At 36.4% G+C, this 15712-nt stretch overlaps 1 protein-coding gene across 2 annotated transcripts in view; it reads left to right on the top strand.

Annotated features, from left to right (window-relative positions):
- The window catches only part of DGKH (diacylglycerol kinase eta), a 169511-nt gene that overhangs the window by 92479 nt on the left and 61320 nt on the right, over nucleotides 1-15712 (top strand). Inside the window, exons 4-8 of one of the 2 annotated variants that reach the window (XM_082859567.1) lie at nucleotides 5138-5242; nucleotides 5732-5864; nucleotides 10210-10316; nucleotides 11012-11137; nucleotides 14594-14696. In XM_082859567.1, coding sequence (XP_082715693.1) covers nucleotides 5138-5242; nucleotides 5732-5864; nucleotides 10210-10316; nucleotides 11012-11137; nucleotides 14594-14696 — 574 coding nt within the window. Of the gene's footprint in view, nucleotides 1-5137; nucleotides 5243-5461; nucleotides 5865-10209; nucleotides 10317-11011; nucleotides 11138-14593; nucleotides 14697-15712 lie in introns of those variants that run through there. The other variant, XM_082859568.1, reaches the window with a different exon arrangement.

Below are 15712 nucleotides of genomic sequence, written 5' to 3'. Positions count from 1 at the left end.
TCACCAAATCTAATTTGGAGTGTGGTTGTCTATGTTTTGAAAAAACTCTTGTCTTGATTCAGGTACAAACACATCATTAAAGACCTATGCCCTTGGATGTAGTGATCCCTATTTACTCTTTGAAGTATCTCTGCTCTCAGAATACATAAGATGTATTTTGTAGAACACTAGATATGTGTGTAGTGTTTTGCAACTACGTTGCAGTTTGGCACATCTAAGCTGTTAAAGTGAATTACTTCATTCCAAAAATGAAGAATGGAAAAAAAAAAGGAACATATATAATTTAAGAGATGGATATAGACGTTATGAGGAAGGATGGAAGAGGAATATTAAGACTGAGCTTTAGGCAATTTCAGGTATAGCAAACCTAGTGTTATAAAGACACGTGTTTATACCTGATGGGGCTTTAACAAAAGTCAAATTATATCCCCTAAGTTATAGTAAGTATAGACAACAAACATTGTTATAGCGCAACTAAACTTTTTGTTTGTCCTGCTCTCCAAGAAAGGCTTCTCACTGCAAATGAATCCTTATTTCAGTCAGGGCTATTCAGGATTAATCACTAAAGATACAACAATAAGTATGCCAGGGTGCGGATGTGATCAGTATGTTGTAAACAACTTGAGATTAGAAATAAGAATTTTTGAACAGAAGAAGTTGTTGGACCCTTAAAGTTACACAGAAGGTTGCAGAATTTCCTTCATTGCAGAATCAGAAATCTGAGTTAAAAGGAGGAACCCTCTATCTTGAACAGTTTAGGCATGATACCTACTAGAGACGGCATTCTGAACTCTTCCACTGCTGTACTGGGATCTCATGCTCTTTGGTAAGCCTTTTGCCGTTATATTCCTGCTTTGGGTAAGGTTAGACGCAGTGCAATGAAGGGGAGGGGAGACCATTTCTTCTTAATGAGTTTGTTGATGTTTTCCTAATGTCTTCCAAGGCATAGGTCATTATCTTTATTTCTGTTTTGGTGGTTTGCTAGTCAGTGACTATTCCGTTGGCAAAATGCCTCCGTTTTTGTCCTAAGCTCCTGTTACTTTTGTCTGTGTACCGCACTTACATAAGAAATATATACCTTATAGAAGAAAGCTGTAAATATGTACATCATCCCTGTCAGCGCTGAGAATAATTGTGATGCTAATATTTAGTGAGGCTTGGCTTGTAACAGACACTGTGCTGAAGGCTTTGCTTGGGTTGTCTCTCTAACCCACACCACACTCAGCAGAGCTCTTGCAGATACGAAACCGAGGCTCAAGGAAACGTTCATAGCCACACACGTAAGAAGGGATGCTGTTGGTATTCATCCTGAGTCCGTCTGACTCCAGGGTTTAGGCAGTGAATCACTCTGCTGTTACATGAGTGGTTTCCAGTTGGGAATTTGCAATAAAATATCTTTAGAACACAGGTTCCCAAAGTTGGCTGCACTTCAGACTCACCGGGGAGTTAAAAAAAATAAATCAAAAACTGGTAGGTGAGTCCCACCTTCATAGGTCCTGAGTTCATTGGTGTGGAGCATGGCCTGGACGTTGGGGTTTTTAAAAGTCTCCCATGCGATTTTAAAGTGCAGCCAGGTTGGAAAACTCCAGCTTTGGAACAGTGCAAAGTTTTAAATTCTAAATTCCCATTCTTCTGTTAGTAAAAAAATTAAAGAATGTTTTTGTTACTGAAACACTACCTATTTACTTTAGAAACCATAAACCAACCAAAAAAATCATATTTAAATGATCTGCAATTCTTTCACTGAAAGATAACCAGTACGGTATTTGGGTTTTTTTTCCTGTGCATGTTTATATATTTAAAGTCTTAACTATAATGGTACTCTTTGATGGAATTTTATATATTTAATGCCAGATTGTTTTATGTCTGTTTTATGTATTTACATGCTTTCCCAGACTGAGAAATTCTTGATCCTTATACAACATAATAGTGTTGTTGGATTAACCCTTAGAGGCCAGTAAGTCTCAAAGTAGAACAATATCTCTATTCCTGTGGAGTCTGTATATTATTTGAAGTAGCACTTAGAAAACGAATTTAGATGTCTTTCCTTCGTACTCCATCTTATATAGCACTTTTTCGGACAGGCAAATCTTGGTTTACTTACCCATCTCCCTTACAGATTGGTAAGGCAAAGCCCATATGGTTGGTTTGTATGCCCAGGCTCTGGCATGCAGTAAACACTCAATAAATGCTGGGGTGGATGACAGGTGTATTTCCCAGGACCTGAGATGGGAGTGGTGGTTATAGTTTGAAGAAACTAATTACTGACGTAAGTTCAGATGTGCCTGAAAAAAGTCATTTGGGAATGTTGCGGTAGTGGGAAGAGAGGGTAAAAGGGTTAAGATGAGGCCAGGGGCTAGGGGACACTTTAGGGTAGATAAACTGCAGATCCTTCCAGAAAGTTAAAGAGTCCTCTAGTTCTAGAAACATCCTGGCTTTGGCCCCCAGCAGGCTCAGAGAGTCTTCCCTGGGAATAGCCCCCACCTCTATCCTTCCATCTCCCCACCCTACTCCCTTGTCATAATAAAAAGGCTTTCAGAATTTCAGATAAATTTCAGATAATTTTCAGAGTCTGCGGCTCCTCAGATATTTTCCTGACAAAGATTTGGATGAGGAACTACTGTAGTGTAATGAGGTTCAGTGAGGATACAGCTAGAGCCTGTCAGTTAGCAGATGGGACTGTTGGCATATTCTTTTCTACAAAGGTCAGCGATGAGGAAGAATTTAAGTAAAAGCTGGGGAGGGGACTCAGAGCATTGGAGGCCTGAGGAGTGATTAGCCCAGAGAGGAAAGGGACAATCTGGGAGATGTTACAGGCTTGCTTGGTAAACCAGCCTTGTCTTCAGTTGGGCCGAGGCTGCTCCCTGAGGTATTTTTCACCCTGCAGCCACAAAGCGAGACATCTCTGCATCGCACGATTTATGAAGGATTTTCTTTCCTTGTGTCAACATCTTATAATGTCACTTTATAATAGATTTCGTAATCACAATTATTTATAATTTCTGTTTGGCTCTTAAAAACTTAGCTTTTATTTTAAGAATATGTCATGATCTTTACTTATTACTGCCTATTTTAAAACACATATTTTTAAAAAAGGAGAAATTGCAAATGTAAACGTTTTACTTCGTCAGCGTATGAGGTACATGCATGATTTATGTTGCCGAAATCCTTTAGAGTTGAGGCATTTATGTAGTTCCAAAAGCTACAAGAAAAATTAGAAGCTATTTCTCTATCTTTTCCCCTCTTTTTATTGAATTCACAATGGCTTTTAAAGAATAGAAAGGCATTAAAGATAGTTAAAAACATCAGACATCCTGCTTTACTTAGAATTCAACAAAAAAACAAAATTGAAGAATACAATAGAAAGCCTGGTTTATTTACCTAAGTAATACATGTCTCACTCACTCTAAGATCTTAATGAGAGAGAGGGAATCCTTAGCGTTACATCATATAGTATAGCAGAAAATTTAAATAAAACATGCTAGAGGTGATATTTATTCAGATAAATATCAGATTGATTCAGTCAGTCCATTGACACACAGATTTCTGGAGTGCTGTGCCAGTCATCAGAGCCAGGGGTGTATTATGATTTAATGGTCCCTCTCTGCGGCATTTCATGAGCTGTCCTAGAAAAACATTTTGAAGCAATAAAGCATCCATTTGGCTCCGAAGTAATGAGGGAGGCATTGCTCTTTGCATTAACTATTTATTGAGGAAGAGGAGTGACCAATTGCTAATAAGCTTTATCCAAGGAGCGTAGTGGAAAACAGAAGAAAATGCAAAAGTGAGGTTCTGTTCAATTTCATATGCAATTAACAAATATCCAGTGCTGAATGGTTAATGCTTGAAGTCCATGTGACGTCTGGCCGGCTGTATTTAAGCATGAGTGCCTGTCCAGTGTATTAAAGGCCCCTTAGTCTATGGAAGGATTGTGTAGCCTAAACTAATGAGAGATGAGAGGAAGCAGTGACTGGTGAGTAGCTACAACTGCGCTGAGCCCTATAGCTTTGAATAATGGACTTATTTTCTAAGATGAACACTAGTGATTGAGGCTTGCTAGTTTACTCCTTTTGGGAAGGGTTCCTTTTTTTTTAGAGATAATTATTGCTTTTCCGTAACTTGGGAAATCTGCTCTCTCTACCGCAATATGTAGATTATCACTTGATCAAATGGCTTTTAACCTGGGAAAATTTCTAATTTTCTCTACAAGTAAATATATAATTTATTATTTGGAAATAGGTTCTAGGTGGGAATGTAACATATTGCTTTTCTTTCACAAATACGTAAATGGTCTCTTCTTTGAAGTAAATGCTTAAGATTTAGCAACTTCAGGGTTGCAACCAGAATATTGTATTCACACATAAATAGGGCCTGCTTTCAAGTCATTTCAGAATCTTACTTGGAAGTTTCTGGTGCTGTAACAGCATGAAGTTTTATTCCTCTTGCTTTAAGATTCTTGATATAATTAATTTGCCTTCTTTGGTAACATGATAAAAAGATGAAAGTCACAATTATTTTCATCCCTTAAAGCCAACTAAAGGACTTATATGCTAATTCTTCTTCCCTGTTCTCGCCAAAAAGTAGTACAGTGGAGTTCTACACAATGGGAAGAAAATCCGTCACATAAATCATATTAAAATAGGCCATGGAAAGGATCTGTAAACCCAACATTATTTAAAGTAGAATAGTCTTGATACTATTATAAACCAATTATGAAATCATTTAATAGTGAATTCCTTTGATTTTTCAAAATTTCCATATTGAAAAATATGGGTTAATTCTAGCTTACTGTGAATTATTTTGATTTCTATTTAGAATCCATTTTCAAGATATATTACATGAAACAAGAATATCCTGCTTATATGAGTTCATAGCCTTGGGTAAAAGGCTAGAAAGCCTGATAAGTAAATAGCATTGAAGGCAAAGAGAAGAAAAGTCTCCTTAGACTTTTTCTTTCCTGGACCACCTGGTATCACACTGAGAACTAAATCCATTTACCTTACAGAGAATCTTACTTTCTTCATCAAGGAAGTAAAGACTCAAGAGATTAGAAATGGTACCACCTTGTAAGCTGTTAGGTCTTGCAATAATCTCTCTTTGTTGGTTAATAACAATCAGGTTGCACTATCCCTTTCAGATAATCACTCCATTCAGAAGACTAATGCTTTGCGCTGAGAATAGGAAAGAGATGGAGGATTGGATCAGCTCGCTGAAGTCTGTACAGACCAGAGAAACTTACGAGGTAAAGTAGCCTCTCTCCTGTCATCTCGTGTTCTTAGAGAATAAATGTGAACCGTAGCGCTAAAGTTATATTCTGCGAAAAAAAAAAGTATGTGTAGATTCATTCAGCAACTTGTTTAAACCTGGTACTGATTTTTTTTTAAGTTAAAGCAAAGTGTTTTAGTTTTAAAAATTGTGAATTTGAGGGCTTCCCTGGTGGCGCAGTGGTTGAGAGTCCGCCTGCCGATGCAGGGGACGTGGGTTCGTGCCCCGGTCCGGGAAGATCCCACATGCCGCGGAGCGGCTGGGCCCGTGAGCCATGGCCGCTGAGCCTGCGCGTCCGGAGCCTGTGCTCCGCAACGGGAGAGACCACAACAGTGAGAGGCCCGCGTACCGCAAAAAAAAAAAAAAAAAAAAATTGTGGATTTGAAATTGTAATCATAACTATATACATTCCAAACGTAGTCCTGTTCTCTTGTTTTGCAAATCTGTGCTAACGTCTCATTTCTAGGTGGCCCAGTTTAATGTGGAACATTTCTCAGGGATGCATAACTGGTACGCCTGCTCCCATGCCCGACCCACTTTCTGTAACGTCTGCCGAGAGAGTCTTTCTGGGGTCACCTCCCATGGCCTGTCCTGCGAAGGTACGGTAACATCCAGGGTTTGTTCTCCCTTGACACTGACCTTACTGTAAACACGCTGCCACGGGTACATCTGTGAACAGAGAAACGTCATCATAGGAAGACATTTCCCTTGGGTGGAAGCAGTAGCTGGGAGCGTGTCAGTGGGACCAGAGTGTTTTAATTTTACTGTGGCTTAAAGTGAAGGTCTGCACACATAGGACCAACTTGGAAAATATTTTGGCTCAGGAAAAGATAACATAAAATCATTTGAAGGGACGTATAAATCAAAATGTAGCATTTCCCTCCTGAGGAACTAGCAACTACCCTTAAAGAAAATTCTTTAGACTTTGGGTATCCTTCTAATTTCCTAGTATTCTTTTTCTGTTCTGTTTAATTACAGAGAACAAAACTTTCTGTGAGGACAGTATGTACTTTTTGGCAGGATTTAGATTGTTACTTATGTTGCATTGTTTTAAATGTTTTATTTCATTTATGTTTAATTTAAACGGATGTCATCCTTTTAAATTTCTTTAAAGTTTTCTAAAAATAAGGTCTATGCTGCTGTTCTCATCGCAGGATTTGTGGGTTATTTTTAAATTTAAGAACAGCAACCACTTAAAAGAAATACATTAATAGTCAACAAGAGAAAACTCATACGTTCTTTAGATTTATTTAATCTAATACCTCAGTGATTCCATCACTGTGTACTACTTTTGAACTACATATAATACCATTATTTAGCTTTTCTCTCTAATACAAAAAATTCTTAGGTAATCTTGTAATAAAACTATATCATAAGTAAATAATAAAATAGAAATGGAGTCATAGTTTTAATTCATTTTAAATTACAAAATCCAAGATATGTCAGTACTTCAGCTATTTAATATGACAATGACACAGCCTAGTGGATAAGAATAGAGCTCTGTAGTTAAACCCTGTGGGTTCCAATTCCAGTTTTACCACCACAAACTATGACCAGGAGTAGTTTAACCCTTTTAGACTTTTGCTTCCTCATCTGTACAATGGGGATAATAGTCATTTATACCTCACAGAGTACTATGAAAATGAAATGAGAGAGTACCTACAATAACACTACTTTTCTAGTCAAATATATGGTAGACATTTGTGACTGCGTTATATAAGAAGTTCACCAAGTAAACAATTACAGATTGCATCATGGCTTGATGCATTAAAATTCATGAAAATGAGAATTTGGAGGAGGCATTAAACTTTTTTTTAGATTTAAAGAATGATTGCAAACAAAGATATAATTGGTCTTTATGACTTTAGTGATCTAAAAGTGTTCCTGTAACTCTACTAGGGCTGTAATATTATATGGGGTTATTTTGAAGGTCTTTTTACTATTACCTTATAGTCTATTATCCTCAAAATGCTAAAAAAAAAAATCAGATCTAAAATAGCCTTAGATCTGATCTGTGGTATCCTTCTGTTTTGAGAGTTATGTGTTATTAAATATAGTTAACTGTTTAGGAATTGAAGTTAATAGTGGGATGACTGAATATTTTTCTAAGCATTTTAAAAGAAAAATGAAAATTATATTAGCTGGTGAGAATAAAAAACTTCAAAGTCTTTATATATATGTGTTAACATTATTCTATTACTAAGTAAGTTCCTGACTTTTTTAAAGTCTCAATTATAGTATTTTTAAATTATATTTTTAGGGGAATATATGTTAGTATTCATTTTCTCTGCTAATAAAAATTCTAAATCTGCAGCGTCTTGCCCATGGAGTATTTTTAAAACTGCAGCAGAAGGTTTTAAAAATCCCAAGGGTTTTATGAATATACAAAAAAGTTGCCTTTTTATTTTATGAGACTGTAGTTATTTAGGATATTTTTACTGTAAGCAAAGTTAAACTTTAGAAACCCCCTTGAAATCTGAATAAACTGTTGCTTGATAAAACTAAGGGCTTAAAATACAAGACGCTTTAAAAGTTATAACAGAGATGCAAATACAGGAAAAATTCATTCAACAATGACAATGAATAACATTGTATTAGAATGGAATCTCGCTTCCAGTGTGTAACGCCACCACTAAATTTACTTAATCTTTCTGCCCTTGTTTTCACAGTAAAGAGTCTGTACTGATTTGTCTTGTGTTGAATAATAACTAAAATTATGATTTTAAAGCCTTGCATATGCAAAGTATATTAATGAAAAATAGAAAACAGAAAATACATTTCATAAATAATCCCCTAAGTCAATTGAGAATGTTAATTATAATTTCAGAGCATAATTGTGTTTCACAGTTATTTATACAGCACTCTTAAGAATAAAAAGTTAAGTGGTGATTTTTTTTTTAAATCAACAGCATAAATATCTCCACATGGGTACTTATTTTTATGTTAAGTACCCATGAACACTTACAAAGTGGTAAAGATTGAATATTGCAATAAAGAATCATAATTTGTTTCATGTCACTGTATTTTTTATGTTTTATGGTCTTAAAATAATGAATTTACAGGTCAGGAAAAAGTGCCTTATTTCAGAATAACTTGTTAGGAGAAAATTAATTGTCAGCTAATTACTAGGCACAAATTAAGGTGCCTAGTAATCAAGTCCATTCCTTAGTGTCCATAGTTACAGCTCAGTTTGTTTTATTTTTATCATTATATGTTGTATATGTTGTATTAAGCAACTTTGTAATTCTCAAGGCTCATTGCATGAAGAACTTTATTATTACAAAAGTGATTTTTATTTTTAATGAGCTGTTTGATTTTTAATGGCAAAATCTTCAAAAAGCCATGAAATTATACTCTGTTGCCCTCTTTTTACTTCCTTCTTTACCTCTTAGAAAAAATACTGACTGTTAACATCAAGTACTTATTTGTACTTAAAAAGCAGCCTGCTTTTTAAAACTAAAACTAGAACCATGCTCTTGAGAAATACAGTAACAGATGACAACATTTAAATAGTTTAAAATATTAAGTAATTTAAAAGTCACTTGGAGCAAAAAGGAACGGTCATGCTAAATTTTTTTTTCAAACTAAGCTAATTTCCTATGGTGCTGTTTCTTTATACTGTTGTTTATCAGCAGTAAAATTCAGTTGAAAACTTGTTTCCTATACGAAGTCTGTGCTTAGTCACAAAGTCATTTATAACAAAAATAGTATGATTTCTAGGAAAGAACTTGTCATTGTACACAAAAGAGCAGGTAAATGAAACATTGCCAGTGTGTATAGACTAATATTTTTAAAGGAAAAACCAGCTCAATTTAAGTGGCCATTTATTTATATATCGGCTATTCATGATACTTGAAGCATTCTGAACATTTGGCTATAGGCATCTTAGTTATTTTACTTGACCCTTTCGTTTTCATGTTACATCAAACTAGGACAATTTAAAGAGAATGGTGCGTAACCCGTCATTTCAAATTTGTTAATGATTTACTGGTAGAAATTCCAAAACCATGTGATAAGGAGCCGCCTGAAAAGTCAGAAACTCTTTTATAATAACATCAGTATCCATTAACGCTTGGATAATGTGTGTCCCTAGAGGGATGGATAAGCTTAGTAGGAGTCAAGTTCTGATTTTCATAAGCAAGAGTTAATTTTTCAAATCATCTGTGGTTTATTTGTTTTCTCACGTATGTGCGGCTTCTGTCTCGGTTGTTTCCTCTTACTTCTCCTTTGCAGGCACCTTTTTGATAATATGGCCTGGGAGAATTAGCGATGCCTGAAGTAGGAACGTCACTTCATCATTCCTTTCTTCTACATTGTCATGTAGTCATCCCAACAGGATACTTTCAAGACAGTGCCATCTTTGTGACCCTCGTCAACCTATTTCCCATGATGCCTGGATATTTTCTTGACGTACTTGCACTTTAAAATTCCCCTGAATTATCTTGGTCTTTATCTCTCTGGTAGTTTCAAACTTTTGATTTAAGTATATTATACGTACAGAAAAAAGCAAATATCAGAAGTGTGCACAGCTTGTTGCATTTTCACAAATTAAACGCATTCATGTAGCCAGCACCCAGACTTAGAAACTGGCTGTTACCAGCCCTCCTGTATTACTGAATTTTATTTTCTTCTGTTGTGTGTATGTTGTCTCCCTCCTCCTCAATAATTTTTTTTTTGCATTTATTTCCTTTCTTTTCTTCTTTTAGAGTAAGTGGAATCTCTTTAAGTAGCAATCCATAGCTTGATCAAAGTGCTTCATAAACACATAGCCATATTTGCTTTTTAGAATATCATTGAAGAGTAATAGAAGCTTTTACAAATATTGTTTTTCTTCTGCCCCCCGACCACTTTAAAATTTCATGCTGTGATTTCCTTTCATTGTTGGTCCAAAAGTGCATATTCATTTAGCAATGGTTCACTTTTTTTGTTTTCTTTTTTTTTTAGTGTGTAAGTTCAAGGCTCATAAAAGGTGTGCAGTGAGAGCAACAAATAACTGCAAGTGGACGACCCTGGCCTCCATCGGGAAGGACATCATAGAGAACGAGGATGGGGTAAGCTCGTACTGTCTCCCACCTCTCCCTGGCACCTCCACCTCCGCTCTTTTATTCTCCTCTCCTGTGGAAATTAAGTGGGAGCGTCTATTAGTTCAATTACGACAGAGGGTTCAGCGGAAGTGTTTATTATTATGATTAGATGGAAGGTTTTGGTTGATTGTGACTTTTTATTTTCAATCCAGTTCTTTGCAGCTTCCTTCAGCTCTTAAGTTTCAAGGGGAATGTTGTGTAAGGGCTTAGGAGTGGTCGCTGTGCTGGGCTGGTGCTGTGGGCCCTTATCTGGCCAACTAAGTTATTCTTTAAGGCTCAGCTCAGCCGTTTACTCAGATGTTCACTCCTGAGACTTTGGGGCCTCCTCTCAGTGGTGCCCCCCACCTTCAAAACCTTGACTGCCTTGCATGTGAATCGCTGATAACACTTCGTGGTCACTTTATGATATTCTCTCTATGTGCCTTTCTCCTCAGCGAGACTGCAAATCCTGCAGGGCAGGGGTTTAGTCTTACTTATCTTTATATCCCTACAGTGCTCGGGGCATAATAGATGCTCAATAAATGTGGGGGAAATGAACGTATGCCACGAATGATACATGGTGCTGATTCCATAGAGTAAGAAATCATTGTATCTCTTCCCTTGGCTAAGAATGATGTCCTCCATGGTCTTTAATTTGACTGCCCTTTCTTCCTGCTGCACAGCTGGCTATGCCCCACCAGTGGCTCGAGGGTAACTTGCCCGTGAGTGCCAAGTGTGCTGTCTGTGAAAAAACGTGTGGCAGCGTTCTCCGTCTTCAAGACTGGAGATGCCTTTGGTGTAAAACGATGGTGAGAGTTTTATAATTATTTTCCATTTAAAATGTTTCTTTCTGTACCTTTTCCATCTGTGTGGTTTAGAGACAAAGCTAAGAATTTATGGCAGAGCAGAGCCTGGTAGTACACGCACCCGTTTGTAAGGTTCATCTTTTTTCAAGATGCGTTCCTTCCACTCTGGTTACTTTTGCAAATGCCCTTTGTGTGACACCTACTCTTGTCCCTTTGTGTGAGGACCTCTTTCCCACAGTTTTATTGTTTTTCATCAAGCTTTAGCCACACTTAAGTGGTTTGCTGTTTTCAGCCTGTTTTACTACCTGTTGCCCACAGAAAGCCACCAAATTTTGATTAACAGGCCAAGTGTAAGTTTGCTACAATCCCGTGTGTGTTCTCCGAGAGAAAGAAGCCGAGTTCAGTAGGCTGTGCACTGATATAATTTAGGTTATATACATTTATGTTATATAAGTAAGTAAATATTTGAAAACTTCTTTGCATGTGCAAGAAAGTGGTGAGAAGCAGACACAGCGTAACGTGGAGCCAATGGCAAGCAAGGGTCCCATCTCTGCCAGACTGTGTGAGGACTGGGCCTCCACCCTGCAGGAGGGCAGTCGGTGCAGGAACTCAGAGGGTGACCTCACGCCCCTCAGAGGGTGATGTGGGGCTAAAAGACAGCAGGACGAGGAGGCAGTGAGTGCTCACCTGAGCGCCGGGTGATGCTGTCTGATTACGATGCTGATTGCCTTGCTTTGGGGCAGAGTTGTTTGGTCGTGTTTTGAGTCTTGGAAGTCAGCCCCTCTCCCGCCAACAAAAAGACGGAAAACCATTGCTTTTAATAAGCACGGTGAAGATGAGCAAATGCAAGAGATGTGCGTGTGATATGTTGATTTCATAATCAATGCGATTGAGTCCATAGGCCACAGAGAAAAAGAAGTCCTATAATTTTTTAGTCAGGCCTGATAGACAATCTTGTGTTTCTTTTTTGTTTTTGTTTTTAATTTTTTTTGGCCGCGCTGCCCGGCACGCGGGATCTTAGTTCTCCACCAGGGGTGGAACCCATGCCCCCTGCAGTGGAAGTGAGGAGTCTTAACCACTGGACCGCCAAGGTAGTCCCCTCTTTTTCATTTTTGAATCGAACATGATTTTCTTCATCCCCATGCTTTTGTTATTCTTCATCGATTGCCTCTTTTATTGACATAGATGTTACTTTTTATTTCTTTTATCCCATTTAATATAATATGCAGACTATATTAGATACCTCTCTTTGGAGTTTTGGTGCAACCCTAACCCTGAAAACCCCCTTCTGCTGTTCCTTATTTTAAAGGAGTGCTCACGTAAACAGGATTTTAAATCAAGATTCCATCCCACCTAAGATTTCTTTTTTGGGGGGACAACCACTGATGTATGCATCTACCACTATTTTTATTAGTCTGCATTTACTGAAGTCTATTTCTCTACTTCTGGAACTTCAGCTGTTCTTTTCTAATTTTTTGAAAAGAAAGCAGGTCATCTGTGTGATAAATTATTTTAGAAAGGTTTTGTGTAAGTTGTCTTTACCTGCAATATATAGGTCTCTACTTGTGTTTAGTCAGTAGTTGTCTTTTTCTATTGTAGTTGATTTGCAATGTTGTGTGAGTTTCAGGTGTACAGCACAGTGACTCAGTTATACCTACATATATATGTTTATATATTCTTTTTCAGATTCTTTTCCTTTATAGGTTATTACAAAATATTGAGTATAGTTCCCTGTGCTATATAGTAGGTCCTTGTTGGTTATCTATTTGATATATCATAGTGTGTATATGTTAATCCCACACTCCTAATTTATTCCACAGACATAGCAAACAAACTTATGGTAACCAGAAGGGAAAGCGGGGGAGGGATAAATTAGTCAGCAGTTTTTAAACTTTATTAAGTTTAACGGTAGGAGTTAGAAAAGCAGTAGGAGTTAAATTAGGTTTTTTACTTGCTTGTTCTACTCTCTGCCACATTTTTAAAATTTCGCAAATGGGACAGAAGTATTATTATAGACTGTAGAAGGGATGATTCTGGAATGTCTTTCCTCTTTTTTCCTGGCAAACTTAAATATCACCTTTGCACGAAATCATTCCATGTGTCAGTTAGACATGCAGGTTTCTGGGCCGCCATCACTTTTGTTACATGCCTCTTAATCTTGTACTTCCTATACACTATCATTTATCCATTATGATACTTTGATGCCTTTAAAATATGAGTTTCTAACAGCAAAACATCTAGTGTCTAAACATAGTCACCTGGTTCAAAACAAAACAAAACCATAGTTCCACAATCCTAATAATTCTTAATTTTTCCAGCTGTTGTCCAATCTCTGGGCATAGTTTTACCTTTTCTGTAAAAATAGTGAAGATACAATTTTATCTCTGCTTTTCTCATTTAACATTGTTGTAATCATAGAGCAAAATACCCTATGATTCTCATACGTTTTAGATTCCTTTTAAAACTATCTGTGCCTGCTCATTTTTCTAAAATCCATTTGGATTGTTAATGATTATAAGTCATAACAGGAAATGGTCCAAAATTAGGTCATCAGCAGAACAAGAATCGCTATTAAATTTCAATTATTTTCTCAAAAGTTTTGATAAATACATGTTTAATTGATATGCCAGTTTTCTAAAAGGACTAATGAAATAAAGCCTTGTTAAATAAGTGCTTTAGGAAGTGCCTGCTCTTACTAATAAAACATTTAAAGGCTCTCTAGCTGAGTACATTAATTATTCTAAATTGCCTGGGTCCTACTTGATACGTTTGCCCTGCTTGCGTGACCTTGAAACTTTTTGTTCTATAGAGTTAACACACTTGCTGAGTGCCTGTGATGTGTATCATTTTCCAAGATGAGGGGGCAATAATAGGACCTTTTCCTTTTCCTTACAGAGCCAGAAGTCTAGCTGAGAACATAGGCACGGATGTACTTATAAGTATAATAACATGACAATATTATAAAAGATGTGTGAATAGAAAGTTATAGATCACTGCAGAAAGAGCAGACACATTACAGATTGTATTAATCTTCATTAAATTCTGTAAGAATTTTATAAGATAGATGTCATCATCATTTCCTATGGACAATTATATTGACACTCACTGGTTCGCTTCCCTTCTTCCTTCCCTCCTCCTCCCTTCCTTCCTCCCTTCCTCTGCACTTCTTCCTCTTCTCTTCTGCTCTCCTTCCCTTCACCAAGCATTTATTGACTACATACTACTTGCCTGAGACAATCATGAAAACAGGCTGTACAGACAACATCAAATTCCCATCTCTAAAATGATTAGGCCATTCCTTAGAAGTATAAATATTGTGCCATTAAAGTAATTTATGAATTACTGAACATTTTGGGATGCACTTGATCTTCATTTACCAGTTCCTTAGATATAATTTATACCATAATAAAACATTGATGTGTTTTTATGATTCCTGAAGGTTTATTTCATTGTTGTTAGGTACACACTGCCTGCAAAGATTTATATCATCCTATATGTCCACTTGGCCAATGTAGAGTATCCGTCATACCTCCAATTGCACTGAACAGCACCGATTCTGATGGTATGTAGCAGTAGTGTAAGTATGTATATTCCTGGTATATCAAATGTTGATATGTACGTCTATTTTCCTAGAATAAATAGAACTGTAATTGGTTATTCTGGTTAGTTTTTATATAATAATTCCATTTCAATTGCAGAACAGTACATTTAATTTATAAAAGAACGTTTTAAAATTAAGGTGTAAAAACATAACTATTAACACAGCGGTGAAATTACAGTGTATAAGATTTACATTTCAGCAAATAAAATTGTTATTCCGTAACAAAATGCAATATGAAAAGATTAATTTTTTATAAGCAATTTTTCCCCCTCCGTAATTGAAGCTGCCCGTTAGCATAGCTCTTATTGAAATGTGTTTTCTTACCATTTCATTGTAGGAATTTATACTCCTATAAATTCATTCACTTTTTCTGGAATTTTACAACTTAATTGTACGTACTGAAGAACCTGTTTACAGCACTGGTTTTGGAATAGCATACTAATAACTTCCTTGTAAGCAAACCATATTACAAAAGGCTTTTACCATGAACTCTTATCAATGTTTTGCATCGATAAAGTGCCTTATGCTTTTCAAACTTTTTATGTAAATGATGCCAGAGGATATCATAGATATTATAAGCTGCAGAAAATATGATTTGTTAACCTGTGTTATTAACAGCCCCCCAACCAAACCCTGATATATCAAAGTTCTGTTATTTATTATAAAATTTTAAAATATTTTCTAAGGCCTTATCAAGGAGGAGTTAAATGTAATGCCGAAAATGAACATGAATCCTTTAACAATTGTGAATTTATAGACTATGACTGGTTTCTCTTAATAATTAAGTGTTGTTAAGGCAGGTGGTAGATCTCAATTTATGTATGATTAATACTTTTACCATCTTTGGTATGATTTTTCATTATAGTGCACATTTTAAAGGATAAGTTCTATGGTCTTAGTGTGTAAATAATAAACCTATCTCCTTTTGGGGGCGCTAAATGATAACATTGTTAAAGTAATAAACAAGGTTCTTTATT

Source organism: Leucopleurus acutus, assembly GCF_964270905.1.
Source record: "Leucopleurus acutus genome assembly, chromosome: 18".
Lineage (NCBI taxonomy): Eukaryota > Metazoa > Chordata > Mammalia > Artiodactyla > Delphinidae > Leucopleurus > Leucopleurus acutus.
Note: the sequence above shows the minus strand (reverse complement) of the source record. Positions and strands in the feature narration are given on the sequence as shown.